Raw genomic sequence first — 25,085 nt, 5'->3', positions numbered from 1 at the left:
CATTTTCTAGATTTTTTTTCCATTTTGTGTAAGAGGATGCATGTTATTTAGCTATTTCCCATGCACATGAGGTTAAAAGAGGATTAACTATGATACATTTGAATTAATTTTGGTTTTATGTGTACTTTTGAACCTCATTTACATTCATAGACCCTGAGGTACAGGACAAATGTAATCTCTGTTTCTGCTTTGACCTTTTCTCATTTATAATTATTTTTTCTGCCTTTTTTATCACTCTTCCTATCTCCAGGATTGAGGTTGATGACATTCATGCTAAGCAAAGGTGGGAGAGAGAAGCACTAACTTGATCTTCTTGAGAGTTTTTTTTTTTTAAGTTTTTTATTAAGATATATCTTTTCATTAAATAGCTATTTTATACATTTATGTATTTATATATATATATATATATATATATATATATATATATATATATATATATATATATATATATATATATATGTTATATATTTATTTTTTGTGATTATTAAATATCATATATATTGTTTCTTTTTTAATATATAGTATGCAATTTAATATAGGAAATATTTTGTTTATTGGAAGCAGGTCCTGTGCTTTACATTTAATTGGGAAGACTTTAGTTAGACTACTATATATGAAGTATGTGCATATTTCACTATTTAATCTGTAATTTATATCTATGAAGATACTTATTTTATTTATATGATTATAATGCTTTACATGTTTCTTTTACTCTTTTTTTTTTATTTTAATTGAATGCTTTATAATTCATGTAATATAATTTTAAAACAAGAAATATAAATAGGAATAACACTATCACAAAATGTTTTTTTGCCTTAAAACACATATTGACTTCCCAATCTTTTAAAAACATTTTTTTACCCATATATTTAAATCCTTTATATTTTGAACTCTTGATCATTATTAATAGCCTACATACTCTTTGTTCTCTTTGCTTTACTCTATTTCTTTACACATTCACTCTTGTTTTATCTACACAAAAGCATCAATTAATCTGCCTTGAAGTTCCTGATGTGGGCAAAATTTCCAAATTTGATATTTTCAGTGGAGTTCTTATGAGTTCCAGGGGCTGAATTTGAAAGGTGATGTATAAAATCCCCCAAGATGCTGTTTGAGGCTTCAACATGCACAAAATCAGGCACCGCAGGAGTGAATGAATGCATATGCAAATTAAGCATAGAATTGGATGAGCAACAGAGTAGTGAGAGCTGTAATCGGAAGGACTCTCCAAACCTTCAGGTGGCAAAACTTGAAATAGGAGGGTATTGGTGTGGACATGCGGACCTTGATGAGACACGTTCTTCAGAGTACTAGCAGACAAAGCTTGGTGGATTTGCTGGAAATGTTTGAAGTTGTGCTGTAACTTTGAGAACCAGCTTTACTGGGCTTGTTTCAAAGGTCCGACATTTCAGTTGATGGAGAGGGATTTGAAAAGTTCTGATCCATCATTGAAAGTTTCATCCAAGATTTGATGCCTGAAAGACTCATATTTGCCGCCCACCTGCACAAAGGATGAGAAAAGAGGGGATGTGCTCGACAGACTGGCCTTTAGAGAAATAACTAAGTGTGTGTGTGTGTGTGTGTGTGTGTGTGTGTGTGCGTGTGTGCGTGTGTGTGTGTGCGCGCAGCTGTGACCAATCGCCTTCCTCTCTCGTTTCAATTTGCAGCCAATCTTCCCATCTCTCACACGCTCCCTCATGCATCCGTTTGGTCATTTTTCCATCTTCCCTTCCTTTATCTGTTTTCTCTCTCTTTCATTAAGAGATTGCCAGAGGTGTCTCAAAGCAAAAGAGCTGCTTTATAATAATAACACCAGAAAATCGCCACTTTATCTTTTCCGTGGCCAAATCCAGCCGTTCAATCCATCTCTTTATCTGTCCCAGCCGCCACTCCACAAGGTGGCTCTGTTTGAAATTGCATCCATAGGTCTTTTGCTTTTAATCCAAAATGACAGACATCAAAGGCGGTAATAGAGAGCGATATAGCACTTGAAAGCCACGCTGCCGGACATTCTCCTTTCAAATGGTCTCCACGGCGGCTGATTTCCAATTTAATTTGCTCCCTAACCTTTAAGAATAATTTTGTTTTAAGGTCTGTCTTCGAATGCTTTGTTGTTTCTACTTCTATTTTATGTCCAAGTCGGCTATTTTCTGCTGTTAGCTTTGTTAAAAAAAACCTCTTTGGATCCATTTAAATGTTATTGCAGGATAAAGGCTCACAGAGATGCTGCCCAAAGCCTTTCACCACTGTGTGACATTTTAAACCAAGCCAAGAACCCTCAGGCCTTCATGGAACATTTTACGAACTCTCTTTGAACTCTGACTGTGAATATTAATGCTCTTCATTTTTATTCGGATCCACTATAATATGAAAGTATATAATGCCATTCTCCTCATTTTATGCCTTGTCAACCACCTGTACGTGTTCTTCCCAAAGAAATAGAGTGATGTTTGCTGCTTGAACTAAGTATGTACTGTACACTACTATTCAAATGTTTGTTTGTTCAAGAAATTATTACTTTTATTCAGCAGCATTATAGATAAACTGATGGAAGGTAAAAACTTCCATCGTTACAAATATATATATATATATATATATTTCAAACAAATGCTTTTCTTTAGAGCTGTTTTTATTCCTTGAAGAATTGTGAAAAAGTTTCCAAAAAAAAAAAAGCAGCATAGAGTAACTGTGTTTGACGTTGATAATAATAATAAATGTTTTCTGAGCAGAAAATCTGCATATTATAATTATTTCTGAAGGATCATGTGACACTAGCCCGGTTTCCATCCAAAGTTGTGAATTTAACTTATCCACAAAATTTGAATATTTGCGAACAAGCACCATTTCCATCCAACAAGTCAAAGAGAACAAAATCGTTACTTCCTGATAAACTGGCACTAAACATCACTAAGAAAAGTAGGAGAAGCTACTGAATATAATAATTTTCCTATATAATAAAGTAATTGCACCTCAGAACGAGCAGACGAAACCCAATGAATGTGGTTATTGCTTTCGGAGGTGGATGCTGCTGTTTGGGAATGCAGTCTTTAACAGTGCTGAGAGGCAATTATACAGAAATACTTTGATGACAGACTTTACTTGGGCATTTCCGAATGACCATATGACAACATTTCAGATGCTGTGGAACAAGATCAGTCCACTGGTTAGTCACGATTTACCGTCCCATAGCAAAAAGCCACATTACTTTTTTGATGCGCTTGGGGGAATTTAATTGCAAAATGCATTTTCATCTCCCATTATTGACAATAAAGAGTTAGTTCACCCAAAAATATGCTGTTTCACACCGGAAAGGTTTCCTACGTTTTTGTGATTTGTAGGGGTGCATGATTTATATCGGCTGATGATTAATGGTCATCTATTCAGTAAAGCTGTTATCTTATTAGTGGTAAATACCATCAGGTGCATGAGTTCACATTTCACAGCTGTTACTACACGGAGCCGTTGTTAACTGACAAGCTGCGCAATTTCATGTTCATTATCAGCTTGGATTAGTGCAGCTTGTCAGTTAACAACGGCTCTGTGTAGTAACAGCTGCTCTATGTGAAATCATGCACCTGATGGAATTTACCGCTGATTAGAGAACCGGCTTTACTGACGTGATGTGCATTAATCATCGGACGATATATATATTGTGCACCCCTAGTGATTTGATTTGAACGTAAACAATGTATTGGCGTGATGTAGCTGACACAGAACAGCATAGGTCCAGCAGATATTCTCCAAAATGGTTCTTACAGGTTTGAAATGACATGAGGGTGAGTAATTAATGGCAGAATTTTCATATTTGGGTGAACTAACCCTTTAATACTTTTTTGCACAAGTCAAGTTAGCGTAAAAACTTATTTGCAAATTAAGGCATTTTTATTTGAAATTCAGCGTTCCCATCATTCTCAATTCTGATGTGATAATTCAAAATGCACATAAAAGCAGAGTGATGAAAACCCAGCTACTGAAGACTGGAGTAATGATGCTGAAAATTCAGTTTGGATCACAGGAATAAATTACATTTTAAAATGTATTAAAATAGAAGACAATAGAAAACAATTATTGTTAAATTTAAAAAAAATTCACAATAGTATAAAATATTTTTATATATATTTATATATTTTTTATATATTTTTATCAAATGAATTCATCCTTGCTGAGCATAAGAGACTTTGAAAAGATCTTACAAACTTTTGCACAGTAGTGTAAAGCACATTATTTTGATACTGTATGCATGTATGCAAGCTTAAAATCTAATACTGAAATTCATACAGGATGTAACCCTGGTGCTGTTATAACAGATTTTTTTTTAAAGAATCCACTCTTGCAATATAGCCTATTAAGTGAAAACTTGCATAGGGTTTTTTTTTTTTTTGGTCCTCTCTTAACTATCTTTGTACTGCATAAAAATTCTTTAAATATTTCTACTTTTGTGTTATACAGAAAGAGCATGCAGGTTTGGAATACCATGAATGTGAGGATAATTACACTGAACTTTGCCTTTAATGTCCTTTATGTTGACTAACTTGGTCACCTAGAATTTAGTGTACATAAAAGCAACAATAACGAAAGGACACACTTTCTCTTTGTAAATGTCTGTGGGTGCTTGTTTATTTCTGGAGCTAATGATGGCCCAGGGCCGTGTAGCTGATTGCCTGTTTTGTGGGAGAATGGGCTTTTATAAGCTGTAGAGTCTGCACTTACCTCTGATTACCACTAAAACATCGTATTCCCAAGAGCTTGATGAGGCACTCTAGTGAGTCAAGGTTAGCCTTGAGTCATATACAGTCGCCAGATCTCATCGTCATGTAGCAGAACTGTCCGGCTGAGTCCATAAAGAGACTCTTCATTTATCACGAGGAGTGTGAATGTGTTACTTAAAGCACTTATTACTTTTTACATGTTCAGGCTTGCTTTGAGATGCACGGATGTTCAGAATTAAACCTGTCAGAATTGCAGTAATTCATGTTCTTGAAAATCGGCAGCTTGGACTTGAAGAGTCCTAAGCTCGTGGTTACTCGTAATCATGCAATCATGTGTTTCATTGTGATAATAAAGCCTAAAACTGGACTGAAAATGTCCTACGCTTCACCTTTTTCTCCTATCCATGCCACTCCTGATCATGATGTGCATCATACTGTTGATAGCCAAATTTGATACTTCAATTCTTTTTTGATGCTTTAAATCTTATGCTGTAAATTTTCAAAGTAATCAGAGTTCTGGTTTTATCATTTTGAGTGTTTTTAATTATGCTTTTAAAAATGTTTAAAGTCTCATTTGCTTACCAAGGCTGTATTCAAAATTAAATTAAAACCGTAATATTGTAAAATATTGTTACAAATTAAAAGATTGTTCTTCTATTTTAATATATTTTAGAAATATAATTTATTCCTGGCAAATTAAATAATGGCAAATCAGAATATTCAGCAGCCATTATTCCAGTCTTCAGTGTCACGTGATTTTTCAGAATCATTCTAATACCCTGATTTGCTGTTCAAGAAACATTTCTTATTGTCAATGTAGAAAACAGTTTTTGCTGCTTAAGATTTTTTTGGAAACAGAGATATAAACCACTTAAAAGTGTGAGGTAAGTAAGGATTAAAAAAATAAATAAATAAATAAAATAATAATACTTTTATTTAGCAAAATGTACTAAATTGATCAAAAGTGACCGTAAATAAACGTATAATTGTAGAAATAGTAATAAAAATATATATATTGATATATATATATATATATATATATATATATATATATATATATATATATATATATAATATATAGCTATAAATATATTGAAATATTATTAAATTATATTACATTGATATTTATAAAGTATGTTCAAGCAGTAGGATATCCATTTATTTCACTTTGGGTGTAATAAAGAGGCTCATTGTTGGAATATTGGAGATTAAATGAACAACGAGACAGTATCACTGATCAATAGTTTTACCAGGTTTTTATTATTCAGTAAATATCATGTTTTTCCCACAGTTCACGGTTCAGAGAAATCTCACATCTCATTGGACTTCCTCCATATTGTGAGCTCACGCAAGACAGACGATTTTGCCTGCGGGTACAAGATAAGGAGACACCAATTAACTGGAAGCTTATTGGTGATAAACGGAGCCCTTCTTCAGTATGCTTCATGTAGAAAATAACGTCTGTGTTTCTCGTTCGGAGACCATTTGGAATTAGCAGAAAGAATTGAACAGCCTTAGATTAATCTCATTAGCTGTGTGCTTCTGTGATAGAATAATAGCATGCCAGAAGGAGAAGGACTCTTCAGTGTTTCAAAGGTCGAAATATTGGAGCGCTTGGATGATTAAAGTGGCAGCGTGAAATCTTGAAAATATTCTGTTGCAAACTAGTTTCTTGTTCTTTTTGAAATCGGATGGCTACTTCACAGAAACATCTTCTAGGCTTGTGTTTATACACCAGTTTTATCATTAATACAGATGTCTACATAGAAGCATTTCATGTTTTGTTCTTATTTAAATGTAAAAATTATCTGGAGCTGCAAAACAACAAAATGAAAAATGTGGACTCTTTGCTTGTGGGCTTCCCTGAAAATCACACATAGGCCCTGCTGATAAGTGATGACATCATGAATGAGCTATTATATTGAGTGTTAATTGTATGGTGGAGATTTAGTCATCTCTTTCTCTTTATTTCTTATTTTTTAAGATTTCTATTATTTAACAAAACATCACAATGTGTCTTTATATCTCCCAGTGAGGCTTAATATCTCATAATGTGTCATTGTGTCTCACAGTGGGACTTTATATTTCAAAGTGTGGCTTAATATCTCATAATGTGTCATTGTGTCTCACAGTGGGACTTTATATTTCAAAGTGTGGCTTAATATCTCATAATGGTCACTTATTCTCTCACAGTGGGACTTTATCTCATAATATGGCTTTTTATCTCACAATCTCAATATTTAAATGTATATAACAAAATTTCAATGTATATTTTTGTGACTCCATGTACATATATATCCATGTACAATGTACATCTAACCAGCTGTTAATCGCAGAATAAAGTATTCCACAGAGCAATGTTATATCTCAAAATGTAGCTTCATATGTCACAGTATGACATGATATCTCATAATGTGACTATTTCCCACAGTGTGGCTTATTATCTCATAATGTGGCTTTAAATTTCACAGTTTGAATTTGTATTTCATAATGAGGCTTCATATATCATAATGGGATTTTTTGTCTCAGCATGTGACTATATCTCACAATATGATTGTTTTTTTTTTTTTTTTTTTTTTTACTTAATCTTAACATTTAGCCATGACTTAAACTCACGTACAGTAAGTCTTGATTCCTGTCCACTGGATCAGTGGCGTTGTTTCCAGTGGTTGTAATTCCAGGGTAGTCCACCTTTGTATGAAATAAAAAGTCTGTGTAAACAAACATTATATTTGCCGCTTTGATGTGGCTTTTATGTGGACTAAAACCTCTCTAGGCAAATGTAACCTTAATATGATTATTGGCTCATAACGCTGTGAGGGGTGTCCCATACACCACTGGGTGAGGAAAGAGCACTCAACATCCTGTAGCGATCATTGCTCTTGTGATTGCCTGTTAATATCACTTAGTGTGTTACAGCACAAATTTGTCTCAAGTTTCACAGACACAAACATATAATCTGAAGAATCATTTTGTTTCTCCCACTGGTCAAGTTCTTTTACAGTGCTGTTGAATGTTGCCAAGTCAATTTAAATTACACATCCCCTGCTGTTCTTTTAATTTCAGAGTTTTCTTCCCTTTGTTCAAGTAGCGTGAGTCATATATCCACGCTGCAGTCAGGATAGCACCCCCTCCATAGAAATCCAGCGATGCTCACACCGACACATCTGACATTCTTGAATTTTGGCAGCTCCTGCATTATTATACTCTAGATTAAGAATAAATTGCAGCACAATAGTCATACTGACTGTGAAAAATGTCATTCTGACTGTCATAATTATTTCAGTGCTAATCACCACATTCTTATGCTCTCTCTGTCTATATTTTGTCTTTGTGTAGGTAAGTATGCCATGCGGGACCTGGTGCATCGGCTTCCGGGTGGGAGCAGTGCTAGTGGAAGCAGTGGGGGTACGGCAAACAGCACAGCGGGTAAAACCATGTGCGATGACACCGTTACGGCTATATGTTGTGCCCTACACGAGGTCATCACCAAGAACATGGAGAACGCCAAGGCCTTACGTGACGCCGGGGGCATTGAGAAGCTCATCGGTATTGCTAGGAGTAAAGGAGATAAGTAAGTTGTCTTTTTTATAATAAGCTTACATCTTATCACTAACTACCTAAATGACCTGCAGTGCATGCTACCCACTAGGCCGTGGTTTTGTGTTTGCTTGTGTTTTCATGGACCCTGAGGCCGGCCATTTATTTTCTTCACCAGAATCTCTGCATCGCTCTTGGACACATTTTATTTTCCAGAAACACGATTCTACTTTTGTTCCAGCAACTTTTAAAGGAGATGCAGGTTATGAGTCAGATTTGAGTCTCAATAAGCATTTCATGAGCTTCAAGGCCACATTGTCTACAGATGTTCGGCTACATTATACTGTATATACATCTGCAATGCACCCCGACATGAGTCGCTTATTCAGTGCCTGCTGAACTGTTATGAAAAAAACTTTGAGGAAGAACACGTGCCCTTTTGCCTTAGCTGACAAAAAGAGCTGATGTTTGATTTGAAGTATCCTTGAGAATAAAGCTAAATATCACAAGGCTGTATGTAACAGTGATTCAACAGACTTTAGTGTTATCTTCTATGACAACGTGGAAAAAAACTCCCTTAACTTAGGTAAAAACCAGTGTTGCAGAGTGATCCAAATGTGATTAAAAACTGCTGTGATTTAAACCTGAAAGTGAAAATTGTATACATTATTATATTATTATTATTATCGTTTTGTTTTGTTTTATTGTTTTTGTTCTATTACTTTATTATTTTATTTTATTTCATTTTGAGAATAATAAGTGTGCACAAACACACAAGAAATTTTATTGTCTGCATGGAGGTTCTGGAAAACACAACAAATTCCTCAAGTTTGTGTTTGTGTATTAGCCAAATAGCAGGATTAGCAGGATTATAGCATAATTACAAAATTCATTAAAAAATGTGATACTTTAGTATAGGGACCAATTCTCACTTTTAACTAGTTGCTTATTAGCATCCATATTATTAACATATTGACTGTTTATTAGTACTAATTAAGCTGATATTCTACATGACTATATGCTTTATCCCTAATCCTTCCCGATACCTAAACTTAACCACTACCTTACTATTAATAAGAAGCAAATAAAAGTCATAGTTAATGGTTTGTTAGTATAGAGAATTGGAAAAAAAATTGTATTATGTTATTTTTATTTTTTCTATTGTTTTGTATTGTGCCTCCTATGTATATATTTGGTGTATTAATATAGATGTATTCAGTTGCAATACATGGCATGTTATTACACACAACAGGAGTTTCAAATGTGCATCATCCAAGTAAATTTTATAATAATCATTTGAATTGATCAAACCTTATTATATGCTGCTTGCTTTAGCCTCTTAGAAACACCAAGTACGCAGTCTGACAATGACAACAGTGATGACATTGTCAAAGACATTAGTCCGACCCTCATCAAACTGACACTTCATGCCACTGCTTTTTATATCCCCATCAGCTATTCATACACTGTGCCCACCCCATTGGAGCCAATATGGCGATGACAGCTGCTTCCAGTTTCCTGCTGAGAGGTTATCAAAGGGACAAGCCACTCGGGTGCTTGTTTGTCTGGATATAGCAATAATGCAACCAGTTGATTTAGTAACGGCACGTAGCTGCCCTGATATGCATAAGATTTGATGACTTTTTTGATTTGGTGCTGATTGTGATATGTGCATAACACATCATGCATGGCAAAATAATGAACTCACTGCTCTTGGCTGAGTAACTTGTTTTATTTATTAAATTTTTATAATAAGCTATTTAAAAAGAAACAAATATAGAAGCATTAAAAATCTACTGTGATTTAAAACTTTTGGTACACAACTTTTCGCTTACTGAATAGTTTCCATTTATGAAATCTGCACTGATGCAAACTTCACAGCAAATCTGACAGACTTTACGAAGTGAGGGGTTTAATTTGAGCCGAGCCTGAGTCAACTGAAGATCTGAGCGTGTTAAAATCCATGTTGAAATGTGAGCGGAAGGACAAATCAAACCTACAGCTCCACCTCTAAGAATCAATTTTGTCATATATGAGAGGAAATGATGAAGGATGAGCAGCATTCATTTCCTCTATTAAAGCCATGTTCAAAAATTTTCCCCTAACTTCATTTCAAATGGCAATTGTAAATTGTTCCATTGTGTCCTTTGAGCAGAAATGGATTGACTCGGCTCGGCGGAAGACAAAAGGCACAGCTGTTCTATCAAATCAGCTGAAGTCAAACAATTTGTGTCATTTTTGAGAAACAAGGGATTGTTTCTTTTGTTTGAGGTGCATTGTTGCAACAAAAGCTGCTGTCCGTTGCAGAGAAAGCATAGAAAACATGAAATGCTTCCATAGGAACAGTCATCTGAGCAACAATGTACCAGGATTGGATTTTCATTTTCCTCCGTTATGTTTTGGTATATTGGCATTTTGATCTTGAAATTGAAGTTGGAATATTTTGTAAACTTTTTACAAGAATGTGTATACTGATGTGCTGCATTTAGATATACTGGAGAATTGGTTTTAACTTGGTGTGTGTGTTCGGTTCAAAATGCAATGTATCAAAAAATTAATTTTCTGTGATGTCATCCATCAAAACATCAAAAGTACAATACTATTCAGAAGTTTTGGGTTGGTAAGACTTTTTCTTCTCATATGCCCACCAAGGCTAACTTTGATCAAAAATACAGTAAAGCAGTTAAAAACAAAACAATTTAAAATCACTTTTTGTATTTTAATACATTTGAAAATGTAATTTATTGCTGATGGCAAAACTGAATTTTCAGCAACATTATTCCAGTCTTCAGTGTCACACGATCCTTCAGAAATCATTAAAATATGCTGATTTGCTGCTCAAGAAACGTTTTTACAGAATTTGATGAATTATTATTTGTATGTTGTTTTATAATATTCCTTTAAATAAATGAATAACATATTAAGAAAATAAATAATAATATACATATTTAATATGTGATTTAATATTAATTTCTTATAATTATTTGATAAAATAATTTACTTATTAAAAAAAAATCTTCCAGTAATATGCTTTTAAAAATGTTGTCAGATTTTAACTGATAATAATAATTGACTGTTGAAACATTTGCCTATTTATTACCGTTGACTCTACTTGTTTGTTTCCTTCTCTCTTTCTTACAGACACTCACCTAAAGTGGTAAAGGCAGCATCTCAGGTTCTCAGTAGCATGTGGCAGTACAGAGATCTCCGGAGCCTTTATAAAAAGGTAGGAGACCTGCTTCCACTCTCGACAGCTGCGTCCCATTTCATCCGTCCCAACCTGAAGAATTCATTTAGCATGCTAACTGATCTCCCACTCCCACACGATTGGGTTTGAACTTTTAGAAAAAAAAGTTTAGAAGGAAAACAAACTAGAGAAGTGTTTTTGTATCCCTTCTCTATGACAAAGATGTGCGACCCACTATTTATCCAACACGACACCTTGTATCCAACTGAAAACATTAATCCGCAGTGACTAGCAATGAATGCTCTATTGAGCAGTAACGGCCAGGCTGAAGAGATATTTCCATTCAATAAACGCTTGTCGCACTTACTATTGTGTGTATCCATTCAGATGTCTCCTTTGCAGATTATTGTAGAAAAACTTTGGCCTTGGCGAGTGCTGATGCCATTCAGAACGTATTGTATGCTCTGAACAGCATGGTGAATAGATTGATGTGAGGAGACCTTGTATGAATGTTGCCATATTTCAGCAATTAAAAGTAGATTTATTTTCATTTCCAAACCAAACTTTTTAAGCTAGCATCTGGGGGCTTTGAATAGACAATGCGCTCATGAAATTAAATTTAATTAAGGGTGATAAGAAATAACCTATTTACATGTAGCCAGACTCCTCATGCTGCATTCAAACACAGATAATGAGCAGCCAAAGTGGTTTTAAACATTAACAAGGTCAAACCAAGCCAAAATGTTCCCAAATGAACTACTAATAAGAGCATGAGAAGAGAAATTTTGGGTTGTGACAGACCACCGTTCCCCACAAGTGCTAGAAGCCTCTAGGCTGCGAGAACACACCATTCCCCTTCACTGCGCAATCTCTTGGTGGTGAGGAACGTCCCGGACCGAGCTCTATAATGTGTCGTTTTGCCCACTTGGCTCTTCTGAGAAGGCGTTGAAGAATTACAGCCCAAGGAGACTGTGGCGGATGCTACGCTGACCTTTAGAGATGAGAAAAGGTCAAGAGGGAACTGCCTGCACCGTCGAGATGAGTTTAGAAGTGTGTCTGAGAAAATAGAGGCGCCCCCTCCCCGAACTGCATCGAAGAGCGAATTCACAATGCCTGTTGAAAAATGTCTGTAATGATATGTAATTATGGATGTTTGCGAGTTTACCCCGCTGAGCTCCTCGCCGTCAAAACCAATGTCGAATTACGAGCTCTAATTTCATGTGCACATACTATTAATTACCCTCTCTGTCTTTTTTCAATATTTAGAGGGTTCGACGAAAAGGTACCATGTGTAGATTATAATGAAAGAGAGTAATTAGATGGAACGCCGATTCCCATTATGCTAGCTGACTAAATATCTATAAATAATATTGAAGCACTCACAGGTTCACAGTGGCATTGTGTTCGCATGCCGCCTTGAGGCAGGTTATCGAACAGCTGCTTCAGCTGACGCAGATAAAGTGACAAGGTCAAGGACATGAAGGACATCCAGAGCTATAGATGCATCATCACAGAGGTTGAAGTTGTTAAATCTACACTAATGCTTATTATAAACAGTTCTCTGATTGATTTTCGAGAGTTCTGTGGATCCCTCTCACACTCGTTCCAGCCCCCTCCAGCATGGGTTTGCAAAGATTTTAAAAACCTCCCACAACCTAACCTGTTTGCTCCAACCCAGCTGAGCCCTGGAAATGTCACCGGTGATGGTATTAAGCAAAGGGCAGCAAGAAAGAGATTGCCATTATTAACATTTGCAGAGCCCCGTCTCTCATCTCATGAGTGCATTATGACAGTTGTTCCACGTGGATGTGTCTTTCTCTCCGTTGAAATGAAAGGTGTCAGTTGGATGCATCGGGCCACCTGAGGCGTGATTCTTTGTGTTTTGGGTGGTGTGACGGATGAAGCTGAGAGAGAAGAGGGGAGGAAAGTGAAAAAACAAGAGGTTTGGAAAGCCAGACACCTCCCGAGGCTGTGAATAATGGCCTCGTGCCCAGGAAGCATCTGTGATATTTTGGTTTTGATGGTTCTTGCCAGTATTGGAGGAAGTTATGGAGTGTAACAGTGTTAATAATATACTTAGTTTTGTTGGTCCTGTATGCGTTTTTATATATCTATTTCATTATTTCATATATATTGATATCACTATTGATTATTTTCTTTCTTAAATTTTGTTGTAAATTTTATATAAAAAATAAATAAATCAATAAAACCTCAAACACTCACTGATGCTCCAGAAGGAAAAACCATGCATTAAGTGGGGTATAAACATTTTGAATTTGAAATCATGGTAAATTTAACTTTTGTCTTCTGAAAAACATTTAACTATCTTCTGTAGCCTCTAAAGGGCAGTACTAAATGAAAAACAATTGATATTTAGGTAAAATAAGGAAAATGTACACATCTCCATTTTGTTCATTTTTGTTCAGTTTTCACCCCCCAGCTCTTAATGCTTTTTTCCTACTGGAACATCGGTGAGCGTATGAACTAAGTTGCATATGAGCCCCTTACTGTAGTTGTCCTCAGTATGAAAAGATGGATCTCAAAATCATACGGTCATTGTTGGAAAGGGTTCAAATACACAAAAATGCTGAAAAACCAACAAATTTGTGGGACCTGAAGGACTTTTTTGAAGAACAGCAGGCAGTTTAACTGTTCAGGACAAAAAACCGACTCATGAATAACTATCACTAAACAAAAAAACACAGCTGTGGATCATTCAGGGGTCAATTTTATAAATTCAACTAATATTTTCTCTTGTGGACTATATTTATGAATTATATTTATATATTTATAATTATATTTGTTAAACATTCTCTTTGTGCTGTGGCCATTTGCGGTAGACTAAAGCCTGAATGATTTTTATATTTCACAGATTCATTGTTTGAGTTTGCACATTGCATTTATGCTCTTGGGAGGTTCAGATGTTCTGTAAACAGATTTTAAAAACTGCTTTTTGAAAACTTTTTGTCCTGTAATCCATATTTATAATTTTGCATAATAAAATGCATCTAATTCATATAAAGTTACAGCGGTTGATCTACATCTTTGAAGAAGTGCAGACGGCTTCCAGCTCTATCTACTAATAAGGTGTGTGTGTTTGTGAGAAAGCCTAGAAGCGCATGGCTTGATTTACTCAGTATGACGTAGAGCCGGACTAAGATGAAGTGAAGTTCTAGCCTGAGAGAAGAGAGAAGTTGCTTATGCCATTGATCTTGAGCCTGAAGCCTCACTCATGTTCTGCTGAGAGGTGTTGCATTCAGCTGGCAGCCTCCTGAGATGCAATTCCACAGTCATCCCTCCTCAACACTCTCTACGAGGAAGTATCAGGGTAGTCAATTGCCTCAGCGACCCCAGGGAGCCAACACAGCAAGAGCAACGCTTCTGGCTCCATCCGCCTCTGGTAGTATAATAATGAGCGCTTGCCATTGGCTTGCTTCAGTGCACATTTCCACACCAGAAGTTTTTTTCTGTCTGACTCTTAAGCACCATTATTGAGGAATCATGGGTAGGCAGGTTGCCATAAATGACTCATCTTTGCATGGTCTGCTTGGTCTTTTCAATCTTGGTCTGAGTCAGAATCAGTCCTGTAATGGTGCTTCATGCGTTCAACTGGAATAAACAGAATAAATTGAAGTTTTTGAGTTTAAAAGATGAGCGTGCATTTACCGTTCAACCTTTTTACACCTCAGGAACAGTTACCTTAGCAGAAAGGTCCATCAATTCATGCACATTATTCTCTCGGACTTGATAAAGAAGAAAGAAAGGAGTTCTTGAAATGGGATTTAATGAACGCAGAAAGATTATTTAATCACATTGAAACTCAGTCTTCCCTGCAAGTATTGTTTTCAAATGGCAGGAACATCTTCAAAAGAAGTATCCATCCTTACAGGAATCTTTTATTGCACAGCCAGCCCAAATGCCCATCATCATAAAGAATAAAGGTAAAAGTTTTCATTTCTTCCTCATGTGGGAACCTCAAAGTTCAAGTAACACTTACAACAGCGTAAGTAAAAGGAAATGACAAACTCCCTTACTGAAGAGGTCTTTAGTCGACAGACGACAAGTACCGTTTTCTCCTTGTTCCGTGCCTCTCTTGATGCCCCTTGGAGCCTTCAAATACCTGTCCAATGTCATTATTTGCAACATGCACATTAGGTGGAGAGCAGTGGTTTCTCCTGCCAGAGTTTCTGCCATGTTGAGAAAGTAGGGCAGCTTTGAACTGCACAGAGTCACAGGGACCGACCGTTTGAAATATTCCTCACTTTTCCAACAAAAGTAATGTCACGTAGGGGCAAATGGGATGCCAAGGGGATAGTGCTCTGTGTCACTGTTAGAGGGTTTATTCAGTAGACTGCAAGTTTGGACATTCTGCTTGTTTCTTTATTGTGTATTTGTAGCCTGTTAGAACAGATCTATAGCAGAAATTGAGCTTCTTCATTGACCCCTTCTGAGACGAAGTTGATGTTTGAGCTAGTACTCTGTACTGCATTAACGGCCACATGAATCGACTGTGTGAATTATTTCATCTTTATTCGGTGAGAGTAAACTTATATGACCTGATACATGCTCTTAATTTCTTATACAAGCAACATAATCCACTCGAACACTTGAAAGTTCATTTTTAATAGAATCAGACCATCCAAGAGGATATTAAACATATTTTGAAGAAATTTTAGAGCATATATTGTATTAATTTGTCGCTCGTCACCAAGTCTGGTTTGTGATCTTCAGTCATTTGCTTAGATATTAAAAGTTGTGTTGTGTATTACAGCCTTTTTAGTAATGTAATACATGACTGTATGCTCTGAGCACACTGGGCAGACCTATTGATTGATGCTCACAATGACGTGTCATAGAGCCAGTGGCCAATCGTTTCAGTTTATCTCCTCCATCAGCCTTTCAGGTTGGTTCACACATCAAAAAGGCTTTCTCCACAGCCACTGACTCCAGATCATTCATCCATTGATTTCTGTACCTCCATCCGCCCATTGATTTTTGTAATGACTCCACAATGGGAGGCCCTAAATTAAATGACAGTGGGCTAATGTAGCGTACATAGATACTAGATGTATTCTGTGGGTCCCTTGTCTAGTAGATAAAATAAATTAACATATGCATTATTGTAAACTTTTCTCTCTCTTTCTTTATTTTTCTAGGATGGCTACTCGCAGTATCACTTTGTTGGCTCTGCCTCAACAATAGAGAGAGACAGACAGAGACCGTACTCATCCTCACGCACTCCTTCAGTATCTCCGGTCCGGACGTCCCCTAATAACCGATCAGGTGAGTGTATATATTTATCTTTCCCAACAATGATAACTTAGACATTTTGATCTGAAGTGCTGAAATAGAAAGTCACTGTCCGTGGTCCTGAAGTCCAAGATCTTCAGCCTGGATTTAAAACAATTACAAACAGCAGGTTGATTCTCTCTTTAACCCTGATAGAATCCTATTAAACTGATGGGGATTTCTCAGTGCGTCCTGGGACTCAGGGTTAATGATCCTCACTACTGTTGGGGTTAGTGGATTCATGGCCGGCTGGTGGTGCCTCTGATACCTTTTCCGGTGGACTTAGCATCTCGCTGAAGCAGAAAAGTACTTTTCCCAGATTCAGAATTGGAGAGGACCGTTGGAGGGGGAGGCTGAGCAGCAGAAGTGGGAATTTTAGAGCTAATGGGTCTTTAAATGGCTGGAAGGTGAACAGAGTGATGAAATGAAGTTCTTTCTTCCTTAATGCAAAATTTAAGGTGTTATATAATATTGTATTGAATTCCTTCCCAGGTCACTTCTGGTCTTATCTATGATGAATATGTAGCCAGTGTTATCTTGCAGTTTAATTTATTTTTTCCATTTTATATATATATATATATATATATATATGTGTGTGTGTGTGTGTGTGTGTGTGATATAATATGAGTGATATATATGTAATATATAATTTTTAATTACTAAATTTTAATTAATATTTTACTAATCTGAAATCATTTGAAAATTAGATTATTATATAGAATATTATAAATATTATAAAATATTTCCACAAAAACAGAACCAGTCAGTAACAATACTGATTGTGACAAACCTTACCTACACAAAATAGTGTTTGGTTCAATTTTAACATGACTGAAAATAAAATGTTTGGGTTAAGTAAATCAGATGTTAATTCATGGATTTAGTAAAGGATTCTTTAGGCCAATTTTTTTGGTGATTCAATAAAAGATTTGGGTAATAAGTGTCATTTCGTTCATTAATCGGATTAAACTAAACACATTGTTTTTATACACAGACAGGAAGATTAATTATCTTTGCATTCAGTTCAGGCTGCAAGCTCACCTCTCATGTAAAATGTAATTTATTTTGCCGTGACACTAGATTCAGTTGACTAGCAGTGTAGGAAATATGGCGCAGAGCAGTCCTCACATGATTCAACTTGCTCTCTGCAGCTTTTTAGAATAAATTGATTTATTGTCTGCTTGTTTTTCTCAGTTGAATCTATGAGGTTTCCAGTCATCCTCTGGCTTCATGCTTTTCTGTTGTCTGCAGGCTTTTCCTCTATGGTCTGAGCTCCAGTGTGTGTCATGAAAACTGTAAACGGTAGATTTTTGCCAGAGATCAAAGTACTCAAAGTTAGACGGAGAGAAGGAAGGTAGGGTGAAAAAATGTGGTCTTGTAGGAGTACTGGAGAGTAGCTGTGCTCTTTGGCTCAGAGCATCAGAATGTGACAGCAGAGTCTCACCTGTGCTACTCAATTAACATTTCCTAAGATACATGTGAGCTCAAAGCCAAAATAATACAGCAAAATTGGCAATACTTGTAATTCATTCACTTCACAACTCTGTAATTATTTCTAATACCACGACCTTGCCATTTAGTTGCAGCATTAGAGACATGTATTCACTGTGCGGAAAGATATTTATTTGTGTACTCATTATAACCAAGTACTGGCAACTCTTCTGAAACCGCTTTTTTAAAAAAGAACAAACAAGCATAGCACAAGAGTTTAATGCATGTTTTATTTCAATTTGAAGTAGCAAAAAGTGGTGCAAAACTGGAGTATAAAATTTAAGGTAAGACATTTATTTTTTTAGTATAAACATTTTCAAAAATGTAAGAATTAAAATTTAAAATATAGATAATTTTTTTGCAATTATTTCAACTTGTTTAATATGCCATTGCTAAGAGCTACTCAACCTCAGGGGCCACAAAACAGGATTTTTTTATCATGATTTTATATCATGATTTGATTTAATATGATATTTTATGTGATATATTTTTACTATAAATTAACTGTACATTTTATTTTATTTCATTTTTTTATTTTTAATGATCCGCTAAATTAAATCTTTTACAAATGAAAGGTAACTATTTTATTGCTTTATTACTTTCTTTTTTTCATTGGAACTTGATGGACTCGTACAAACGTAAGATTATTCATAACAAATGCATACATCTGGCTGAAGTGCAAAAACAGCTTCACTTATGATGTAAAAAATAAACTCAAAACTCATAATAGATTATAATTATGATTGGATGAGCCACATTTGGCACCTTTGTACAATTAGATGATATAACCTGCAGCACCTGCAGACAGTCTCATTCTGTATTAATGCACTCAGTTTTGCAACCTTACTTGGCAACCGTAAAGGTATAGTTAGAGCAGACACCAGCAGAGCGTCGTGACGCATCAAAAGTGAATCACTCCCATTATAATCAACGGATACCTCTGGAAGCGCTCATCTTTGAATTTGCATCATGAAAGCATTCATCACACCGTTTGCAGAGTATATTATGGTTTTGTGCTTGGTGCATGTGTGAATATATACAGTACATCTAGAATAATAAAGTAGATAAATTCAACTAAATATGCCATGCAAAATGCCTTACAGCGTAAATCTTTCCATTTAAAAATGACAATAAATGTCAGATAATATGTGACCCTGGACCACAAAACTTAAGTCTTAAGTAACTGGGGTATATTTTTAGCAATAGCCAAGAAAACACTCTATGGGTCAAAAAAATTTTGATTATTCTTTTATGCCAAAAATCATTAAGATATTGAGTAAAGATCATGTTACATGAAGATATTTTGTAAATTTCCTACCGTAAATACATAAAAACTTTTTTTTTTTATTAGTTATATTCATTGCTAAGAACTTAATCTGGACAACTTTAAAGGTGATTTTCTCAATATTAAGATTTTTTTGCCCCCTCAGATTCCAGATTTTCAAATAGTCGAATCTGGGCCAAATATTATCATATCCTAACAAACCATACATCAATTGAAAGCTTATTTATTCAACTTTCAGATTATGTATAAATCTCAATTTCGAAAAATTTACACTAAAGACTAGTTTTGTGGTCCATTTTTGCTCACTTTTACAATTTAATCATGAAGCACTGATGTACTGCTGCTAATGCCATCAGACAAGGCCTTCAGATATACTTTTATGGGTTGCCAGACCCTAACAATACAACAGCCATGATTTGGAGTTGCAAGCTATTGCTGTATGACTGAGACACATTTAGGCCAGAGGACTCTGAGCTCTTTGTTCATTTTAATAAAGTAATAATAATAATAATTCATTACATGCTTTTCTAGGCACTCAAAGTGCTTTACATAGACGGGGGGTATCTCCTCATCCACCACTAGTGTGCAGCATCCTCTGCAATGAATGGGTGCCGTCAGAATGTGAGACCAAACAGCGGATAAAAACGTCAGAAATCTACAAGTAATCCACATGACTCCAGTCCATCAGTTAACATATTGTGAAGCAAAATGTTTGCTTTTTTTAATCCATCAAGAATTTAACTTTACATCATCACTTTTAGTAAAAATGCCTGTCCATAAATCCATAAGTCCATAAAAACGCTTTTTACAGTGGAAAAGTCCATCCCCTCTTGTCCTCTCACATCAACAACAAGTCCACAGACATTTGATTAGAATTGTTCGGGACTGCTTTTGCATGATCTGTGCATAATTCTCTCCTGATTCCATAAAGCAATATTGTGGATAGAGGACTTGTATTTTAGCCGAAGCAATGGTTTGAAGTTTTAATGATTTATTTTTTTCTTACAGTCATGCAGCTTTTCACTTCACAGGACGTTAATGATTGGACTGGAGTGGTGTGGATTACTTGTAGATTTCTGTGATGTTTTATCAGCTGTTTGAACTCTTGTTCTGACGGCACCCATTCACTGCAGGGTATCCATTGGTGAGCAAGAGATGTAATGCTAAAATTCTCTAAAACTGTTCTGATGAGCAAACAAGATCATCTACATCTTGGATGGCCTGAGGGTGAGGGTGAAAATTTTCATTTTTGGGTCAACTATTGCTTTCAGTAGAGATATCAAATACACGTTGTGTCTTTAATGACCCAAAAGTGTGAGGAAACAATCTGTAGATCTCTTTGATTACAACTTATGATGTGGCTAAGACTGAACTGTTTGCCCTGACTGAAAGAGCTTTTTATTGTCACAATTAAACATTTTTGAGAAAAACAGAAAGTTGGCCATCACACCTGAGTTTTTATAGACAAATAGATTGCTAATTTCCTTTTACAACCCTTTTAATTAAATTTTAACAATAAATGCTTAATGTCATCAGGTTTCTTAGGATTTTACTTGCGTTCACAAGGAATTTATTGACAATAATGGTTGTTGTGTCGATTAGAATCAAGTCTTTTCAGTGCTGTAGGCAAGGAGATACACACAAGTTTAGCAATAGTCGAGTATTCCTCTCCTGATACCATTGGAGCTCAGACACAAAAGCCCTTTGGCCAAATCCAGCTAAAACTCGAAAATCTGCTGTATAGCACATCTTTTAACAATATCAATTTTTCCTATATGTCCTTCGAAAAATATTGTTTTCATTTTCTACCATTAAGGTAATCAACTGTTCAGTAGAGTAGCAGCTTTACCTGAAGAAAATCAAATCAGAAAGCACTGTACACTGAGTTAAATGCATCAGTAATGATTTTCTGCGAAACTGCTTTGTGTTTCTGAGAATCTGTATTCGTGATGTTTATGGAAACATGACAGGAGCCTTTGAGAGTCTCATCGCTTGTTGACTCCGTGACCACTGAAGCGTCTTGATATTTAAGACCGATAATCAGTTATATACATATTTTTGCAAAATGATGCATTTTTGAAGACTAATGATTAGATTAGGAGTTGTATCGAAGCAGTTTAGAGAAGGGTAAAGCGCTTGTGGTTATAATCTGATTATGGGTTTGAAATAATTAGCATGCTAATGTTTCTCTTGGCCATTGGGTAGAGTGGTGCTCAAAGCTATTATGTGTTTTGTTGGAGTGTGTGCATAAAAAAGTGTTTCGTGGTCAGGGCTAATCAGTAATAGGTGTGTGTGTGTGCGTGGGTGTGGGTGTGTGTGTGGGTGTGTCTAAATCCTTCTATGCTGGCCAAAGAGGTCTTCTGTGCCCGTGAGCCCTCCGGTAGCTGTGTGCTTTGGAGATAGTGCTGCTGCCCACTATCCAGGGATCCAGGCTCAATCAGACCGGGCTGTAGGAGGCCGGAGGGGGAGTTGCGATCATCCGGTTAGAGTATTGAGGCTGGAAGGGATTTTTAGGCACAGAGGGAAGACTCTCTCCTGATCTCTGTGACCTTCATACAGCTGTTTTGAAGTGGCAAGGACAAAACACAGATTTCATGGACAAAATATTTATTAGGGATGTTTGTTTCTAGAAACTGAGGCTGATGTGATACGCATCTTAATACATATCCAACGATATGACACATTAAAGAGATGCGACGCAACTGCCGATGTGATATGATTCACCCCAATTACAATGCAGTGCAATCTGATTTTGATTCGATTCAACACATTGCGATTCAATGCAATATGAAAAAAAAAAAAAATTGTGATGCTATGCAATTCAGTATTGTACAGATAATTTGCTTTATTTCTTTGGCTCAGACAGACAGCCATGTTAATCTATATTCTATGTGACTCTCAGAACACGCCTCGGTCTCCGTTGTGTTGTAATGCGTCGTATTCACTTAGCAGCACTTTCTAAATAATAAAAGTACAGTGCATCTACTTATTATTTATAAATAAATCAGTTTTACAGATGCAAATATGTTCATGATACAAATGACAACTGGTTTCCTAATGCACATATTTTTAAATGAATCCATTGCATCGTTAACTTTTATGCTAATGCGCCGATATGAATCGGTGAATCTTACAATCCCCATTTTTAATAGATTTAAATATTAAATCCAGATTACATGTAAATGGTTACTACCCAGCACTGATCACAGAAACCACCCATAACCCCTAATATTTTCTCTGGTCTAATTGCTTCCATAGAGTTGGTGTTTGTCACATGGTAACTTTTCTGTCATGACTTGATGCTTTTTTTCCAAAAGATGGCACTTCAAGGACAAATATGGAATTCTTTGAGTGATTTCTTGTTTTTTTTTTATGACTTGGTGGAGCTGGCTGTTACAGGACCTGTTGGAAACCTCCTTCATGCTGTCATGCTAAACAGCACTAATGATGAATAATGATGCAGATATCTGCATGTCCAGCCTTGTACAGGCAGTAAATGATGAACATAGACAGAAAGAAATAGAGAGAGACATTTAGACAAAATAAACAGAAATTGAAAAAAGAGCAAAGAACTGCACATTCAGAGTTGGTTACACCGACCTAAAGATGGCATACAGATTAATATCGAAATAAAAAAGAGAAAAAGCTACAAAGTGTAAAATCAGGCCAGTGTGTCTCCAGATGCTCAGTAAGAAGGTTTGTGTGATGATTTGAATTGCAGCCAGTGCCCCCGCTTCACCCAGAGAGATGATCAGCCTCAAGGACAGGAAGAGCGACTACGACTCCACTGGAACCAACGCCAGTTACCATGGAAACAAAGGAGAGCACACTTCCAGAAAAGACACAATGCCAGGTAGGTCTAACTTCATCAGGAGGAAGATCAGAGTTTTATTTGAAGCACTTAACTGCAAGTAAACTAGATGTCCACTTTAAGAACTGAGTTCCAGTCTTTCCCGAGCTTTTAATGTAAAATTACATTTGAATTGACAAAAAAATTATAATAATAATAATAATAACAGTCTAAACTCGACCAGTTTTACACAAGAGGATGTGAACTTGAATATTTACAATAATTTTGCTTAAATTAAAAATAAGGCAACATAGATAACAGTGATTTTATATCCATGAATTAGAATATTAATATAATTAATATAATATTTTGTATTTATTGTTATATTGGTGCATATAAATTGTATCAATGTTGATATATAGGCCTAGTTATATAATGAAAATATATTAACATTTGAATTGTATGCATTTATTGATAACATTAATATGCATTAATTTGTATTTATATTAATCATTTTCATTTGTACTGTAATTATTAAAGGGGGACCACAAAATTATTAGCAGGATTAATCTAAGAGCCATGATTAATTTAATGTATTATGTATCAAAATTTGTCATAATATACTAATCAAAATTTGTTTGATACTGAAATGTTGTATATGCGAGAAAAAAAACAACACTGTCTGGGTTTGAACTCTTGGCTGGCCACATGTAAATGTTATTAGGATAAAGTGTGTTTACAGTCCATCAAGCTTAATCCCAGACTCACATTTTGTTGAAATAGAGCCCAGAGTTCCTTGCTACAGCCCTGCCAGAGCGTCTTATAAAAGGATGGATTAATTTTTCACAGTTGTTTATTGCTTGATTTATTTTAAAAAATAAATAAATAAAAATTCTCTTCACATTCACACTCTCCCTTTCATCCTGCAGTTCAAACCTCCTGTGGAACATCCACATTGTTTCGCAACTCGTACGAAACTTCAAATGACGAGATCAAACACAACCAGGTGAGCAATGAATCAGCCTGAGATGACTCCGCTAACAAGGGTCAAACAGGGACTGCAGTTCCAAGGCTGCATGAGAAATATGTATCTAATTTTAAAAAATCCTTGCGCAAATCAGACACCACTTACATTTACTACAACTGATATGTGTCTATGTTGGGATAAGTCATTAGAGAATGTTTTCAACACAAGGCAGCTGTCTATCTACCAATCCAGAACTGTGTTGGCAAACAAAAGGCTGAAGATCTATTCGTTCTTGTATAGAGCTGTCAGATGTTGTTTATTTGACTTTGTTTGCCGTCATGCTATGCTAATGAATCGCAACTATATGCTTCCAAGTGCTAGGCACTTTGGCCATATAGAAGATATATTACTTCTACTTGACAAGGTTTATCATGGTAAATTTTCTGATTTCATATGGATAAAGTTTGCCAGATGTCCCTGGCACACTTCCGAACCACACCGTATGTTGAGTCAGTCGACGGAAATGCTTTCCCAGGCTGGGTACTAATAAGACTGGCTTCCACGTGGATCTTTTCTTTCTGTAGCTAGAGAGCATTCAGCTCTGAATCTTTTTCAATTAGTAAGATCTCGTTTTCTGCTTCAAATCTCTCTTATCGAAAGCAGCTCTGAATGGACAGGATAATGTGAATTTAAAGGGTTTGATCGCTCAAAAATGAAACGTTCGTGAGCATTTACATACCTTGTGTTGTTCCAAACTCACCTGGCTTGCTTACACAAAAGGAGATGTTAGACAGAAAGTCTGCATAAGAAAAATATTCAGTTGTTTT

General features: G+C 35.8%; 1 protein-coding gene across 3 annotated transcripts in view; it reads left to right on the top strand.

Moving 5' to 3' along the window:
* Positions 1–25,085, top strand: part of ctnnd2a (catenin (cadherin-associated protein), delta 2a) — a 323,418-nt gene that overhangs the window by 295,386 nt on the left and 2,947 nt on the right. For all 3 annotated transcript variants that reach the window (XM_059524711.1, XM_059524710.1, XM_059524712.1), the window contains 5 exons: positions 8,049–8,283; positions 11,391–11,475; positions 16,593–16,719; positions 23,223–23,354; positions 24,221–24,297. In XM_059524711.1, the coding sequence (XP_059380694.1) occupies positions 8,049–8,283; positions 11,391–11,475; positions 16,593–16,719; positions 23,223–23,354; positions 24,221–24,297 (656 nt within the window). The remainder of the gene's footprint in view (positions 1–8,048; positions 8,284–11,390; positions 11,476–16,592; positions 16,720–23,222; positions 23,355–24,220; positions 24,298–25,085) is intronic.

Source organism: Carassius carassius, chromosome 35 (assembly GCF_963082965.1).
Source record: "Carassius carassius chromosome 35, fCarCar2.1, whole genome shotgun sequence".
NCBI lineage: Eukaryota > Metazoa > Chordata > Actinopteri > Cypriniformes > Cyprinidae > Carassius > Carassius carassius.
This window is presented reverse-complemented; position numbering and strand designations above follow the sequence as displayed.